The sequence below is a fragment of the Beta vulgaris genome, chromosome 7 (genome assembly GCF_026745355.1).
Source record: "Beta vulgaris subsp. vulgaris cultivar EL10 chromosome 7, EL10.2, whole genome shotgun sequence".
Taxonomy (NCBI): domain Eukaryota; kingdom Viridiplantae; phylum Streptophyta; class Magnoliopsida; order Caryophyllales; family Amaranthaceae; genus Beta; species Beta vulgaris.
Genome location: NC_079208.1, coordinates 57,968,175 through 57,973,264, shown reverse-complemented (window position 1 = coordinate 57,973,264; position 5,090 = coordinate 57,968,175). Strand labels below are relative to the sequence as shown.

At 35.8% G+C, this 5,090-nt stretch overlaps 1 protein-coding gene across 1 annotated transcript; it reads left to right on the top strand.

Annotated features, from left to right (window-relative positions):
- Positions 1-2,411: 2,411 nt before the first annotated feature.
- Positions 2,412-5,090, top strand: LOC104900093 (scarecrow-like protein 30). The gene has a single exon (XM_010687433.4). The coding sequence runs from the start codon at positions 2,830-2,832 to the stop codon at positions 4,918-4,920; it is 2,091 nt and encodes a 696-aa protein (XP_010685735.2). The 5' UTR covers positions 2,412-2,829; the 3' UTR covers positions 4,921-5,090.

Here is a 5,090-nt window from a genome sequence, read left to right as displayed (position 1 = left end):
TTGATCCATATGAGCCACTAAGGCAGTACGAAGTACAAAGAAGTGGAAGGGAGATTCGAACGTATAACTTATTTTTCATAACACCTCATTGTTAACTAATAGGTCAAGACATCCTTGATACGAATCCGATAAAAATGATACTAATGAAATATGAATACATCAAACTGTAGACTATCACTCTGTAATGATAGTATTTTTCAGCGACATATTCATTTTTGTAGATTTTCATTTAGAACCTAGGAGGTCATTTCATGGGTTGCTTTCAACAAAAATGAACATCATGTCCATATACATATGAACCTGTTACGGACCCATCTACTTTTGAAGCCTCATTAGAAAAAGGTCTTAAGAGTCAGAATTATTCGGCCCACTTCCAAATTACTTATATGTAGTACATATAAATGTAAAAACATCTATTTAACTTGACCTAGTGATAAGGATTGTACCTTTTAATTTTCAAGAGCTTAATACCTATTAGGGCGCATTGGAAGAGGGATTATCTTTACCTTTTTCTGATAGAGTATAGATCTAATCTTGACCAACTCAACCAAAAGTTTGAGCTGTCAAAGGACCAACTGAACCAAAAGCTAAGCTGATGGTTGAGGCCCCATGAATAGATCTATACTCTATCACACCCCTTCACACAAGAGCCTTTTGGACTTGAAGTGTGATGACTCAACCAAAAACTAAGCTGATGGTTGAGACCCCATGAATAGATCTATACTCTATCACACCCCCTCACGCAAGAGCCCTTTGGGCTTGAAGTGTGGATGTAGCATATGCCTCCCTCATACCTAGCGCTAAATATTCCACTGAAAAAAAGGGGTGGATGAGATTCGAACCCGTGACCTTTTTGTCACGCTGGCTTTTTACATCATGTCAAAAGACCAACTCAACCAAAAATTTAAGCTGATGATTGAGGTCTCAGAAATAGACTACTCTATCATTTTTCCCCACTCTCAAAATATCAAGCCGTCTATATTTCATACTAGAGAGACTATAAAAACAAATCTCGTTCCACCAAATAATTACTTTTTAAAAATTTGGTTGTGTGTATATGATTTAAGCTCGATCTCATTTAAGTTTTGAGTTTCAATCAATTATCTAATTTACTCAAATATTATCTAAGAAATACTTTATCCGTTTCTAAATAAGTGCAACATTTCTTGTTTTCACGTTTGCCAATGCATTATTTTAACCATTAATATCTTCAATTATCAATAAGTAAAAATTATAAAAAGTTGATATTAAAAAAACTCACATTCAGACGAATCTAACAAGATCCCACATGACTATGTTTTTCTTAAAATGTAAATCACCAAAGCTAATTAAAGTTTAAACTGTGAATAGTAAACACTATGCAAATGTTGCACTTATTTAGAAACGGAGGAAGTATATATGATATACTTACTAACTAGAATCATAAATGAGGAAGCTAATTGGAAGCCTCCTCGGTCTATTAATGCATTAATTTCCGATGCAAGTATTGAGTTGACAAAGTTTTGTGGTTTTTCTATTGTCATTGTTTCAGAGAGGCGAATCGGACTGCAGATTTTATGGCTCGTGAAGGTCAAACTATTCACAACCTCATTTACAAGTTTCCTCCTTACTCCTTTGACTTTTCCCTTACCATCCGCAAGAATTTATAGGTTGACCCCCACATCAGGATACTGTCCTAGTTTTCTTTTCTGTATCCAGAAAAAATAAAAAAATAAATATGAAGAAGCTAATAATAATTTGACTCGTAGAGCTCTAGCGTATATCCTGATCTGGCTATTTTTCTGTTTATGTAAACAATGATCATATCAACTTATACATAAATGGTAAAAGAGAAGAAATTTGAAGTAGCTAGCAAAGGAAAAAAAAAACCTTCAGATTTTTCTATGATTGAATAGTATTTAGGATTTGGAAGCTTGAATAGTATTTAGGATTAGGAAGCTTGAATGTTAGACATAGGTTGTACTCATATGCATTAAGTTTTATCACCACTTTAAGAGTATGTTCTCCCCAGCTTATTTTTAGTTCAGTTCAATTCAGCTCTGGACAATACTTTTACTCTCACATATCACTATTCATCTCATCTCAGTTGTTTTATGCCGAAGAGAACATATCCTAATTGATCCATTATAAGAAACTCTTCATAAACAACCAATAACACAAAATTTCTTATTAACATGTAAGTTTCTCATTGGTCTAAATTCGTCATTACTAGAAAACTACTCATTCAACAACTATCATACTAAGTATATAATAAAGTAATTAGCATATCCTAATATTATATTACTCTTACCATTTACCAAGGTTCATGAACCACCCTTGGTTGCAAATTCTACCAAATCCAAGACCTTGCCTTCACGAGCACATAAAATTTGCAACTTGGGGAGCAAGAAAGCAAGCAAGCAAAGGCATGTCACTTTCACCATTTTTGTCTTTATTTACTTAGTCACTCAACTTTCCACTAATACTATCTTCACCACATTGACCATGATAAATTATTGTATTCATTCCCATATTTATTTAGAATTTTATATTTTTCAACCTCTTTCCATGAAGTTTCATAGCCCTGATTTTGATTATTATATAGGGTATTTCTCAAGCTATAACTACAATCTTAGGATCATTCTTTTAGTCTCTCTTACTACATTAAATTGTTCAAGTTACCCAAGAAACAATCTTTTACTTACCCATTAGAGTTTGATTCTTTCTTAGAAATTTGCTGATTTTTCCCTTGATTTCTTGTTGTTTGATTGATTATTAGTAAATTTTTTGTGGGTATTGGGTTTTTCATCATACCCACTTCCTATAATAAAGGGTGTTTCTTGTTCCACCATGAATTCAGTTCTTGTTGATTCTGATTTCATGAACAATATCTTCAAATTGAACCCAGAAATGTTTCTAAATTTTCCAAAGAACCCAACTTTTGAAGATATTTTTCAAACCCCTGATTTTGTTGATCCTCAAACACTTCAATTTGATCAAAATGAGAGTAAGATCAGTTTAGAAACACCTGATTTGATTCATTTAGATACTCTTTCACTTGACCAAAATGAGAGTAAAATCACTTCAAAAGTACCTGATTTTCCTGATAATTGTCTCAAATTCATCAGTGATATTCTCTTGGAAGAAAATTTGGACAAAAATCCTGCTTCTGCACAAGAATACAGGGCTCTCCAAGCCACTGAGAAATCACTGTATGATGTTCTTGGGGAATCATACCCATACACATACACTCCGTCTGATTTCTTACCTTCATTTCTGAATCAAAACCCTGATACCCCAGATGGTTCTTCTTCTTCTGATAAGAGTTTTAGCTCTTTTGAGTCAAACTTGGGTCTCAAACAATCTGAATTAGTAGATTCCATTGTTAATGTGGATGATTATGTTCATTCCTTCTTGGACTTAAATCACCAATACTCGGGTTCGAGCTCTGAGGATGCCGAGGATGGGGTTGTAAATGAGGCTATTACTCCGAATAAGCTCCTAATGACTACTCCCAATACAGGGGAGAAGCCAGTGAAGGGGTTGAGGAGGAAGAAAAGTCGTCGAAGGGATGATGCTACTCATGATCAAGGAGGGAGGAGTAACAAAGTTCAGGCAGCTAGTAGTGAGGATTATGTTGAAATGGAGCAATATGATGATGTATTGCTTTGTAAAGAATTCAACCATAATACCTCTACTAGTTTTGATGCATGTTCAGCTGGTGAGAGGCGTGGGAATTTGTCGAAAATAGGAGGTGATCGGAGTCGAAAAACTCGTGGGAAGAAGCAAAACATTAAGGTAGAAGAAGTTGATTTAAGGACACTTTTAATTCAATGTGCACAAGCAGTTTCAAGCTTTGATCTTAGGACTGCAAATGAAGTGCTTAAGCAAATAAGGCAGAATTCTTCACCTTATGGTGATAGCATTCAGAGGCTTGCACATCATGTTGCTAATGGTCTAGAAGCGCGGTTAGCTGGCACTGGTTCGACTGTTTCTTCTGATATATGTGACATTAGGATCTCATCATCCGAGTTCTTGAAAGCTTACAAGGTTTATGTTACAGCCATTCCTTTTAAAAGAATGTCATACTATGTTGCCAACAATGCAATACTTAAGTTGGTTGAGAAAGCAACCAAAATCCACATAATTGATTTTGGTATATTCTTAGGTTTACAATGGCCTTGCTTCATACAAGCCCTCTCGAAACGATCAAATGGCCCTCCTCAACTTCGTATGACAGGAATAGACTTTCCTCAGCAGGGTTTTCGGCCTGCAGAAAGGGTTAGCGCAACAGGGCGTAGGTTATCAGGTTATTGTGAGAGATTTGGTGTCCCATTTCAATATCAAGGCATAGCTGATAAATGGGAAAACATCAAACCTGAAGACCTGAAAATCGAGTGTGATGAACTCGTAATTGTGAATTGTATGTTAAGGTCTGGAACACTACTTGATGAAACAGTTGATGCAAATAGTCCAAGGGATGGTTTCTTGAAGTTGGTTAGAAATTTAAACCCTCATCTTTTCATACATGGAATTGTGAATGGTACATTCACTGCTCCATTCTTCATCAATCGTTTCAAAGAAGCACTCTTTCACTACTCTTCAGTGTTTGAGTTGTGTGATGCAACTTTACCTCGCGAAGCACACGAAAGATTACTGGTTGAGAGCGAGATATATGGGAAAGAACTCATGAATGTTGTAGCATGCGAGGGCGCGGAGCGAGTGCAAAGGCCTGAAACATACAAGCAATGGCAGGTGCGTGCAGCAAGGGCAGGATTGAGGCAATTTCCGTTGGATAGGTCGCTTGTGAGTAAAGCCAAGGACATGGTAAAAGCAAATTACCATGAAGATTTTCTTGTAGATGAAGATAGGCTTTGGATGCTTCAAGGTTGGAAAGGAAGAATATTTTGTGCTCTTTCCTTTTGGCAACCTTCTTTATAGTTTTCTAGTGATCATGCTTGTAGTTGTTTGCAGTGTCAATTTGTAATGTCTTGATCAGAATGTAATGTAACATAATTTTTCAGCCTTTTATTTAGTTCTTGGTCTTTGCATTCAAGATGATTGTGAGTGAAGAAGACTGCAAGTAATTTCTAAAATGTGATTCAGAGCAA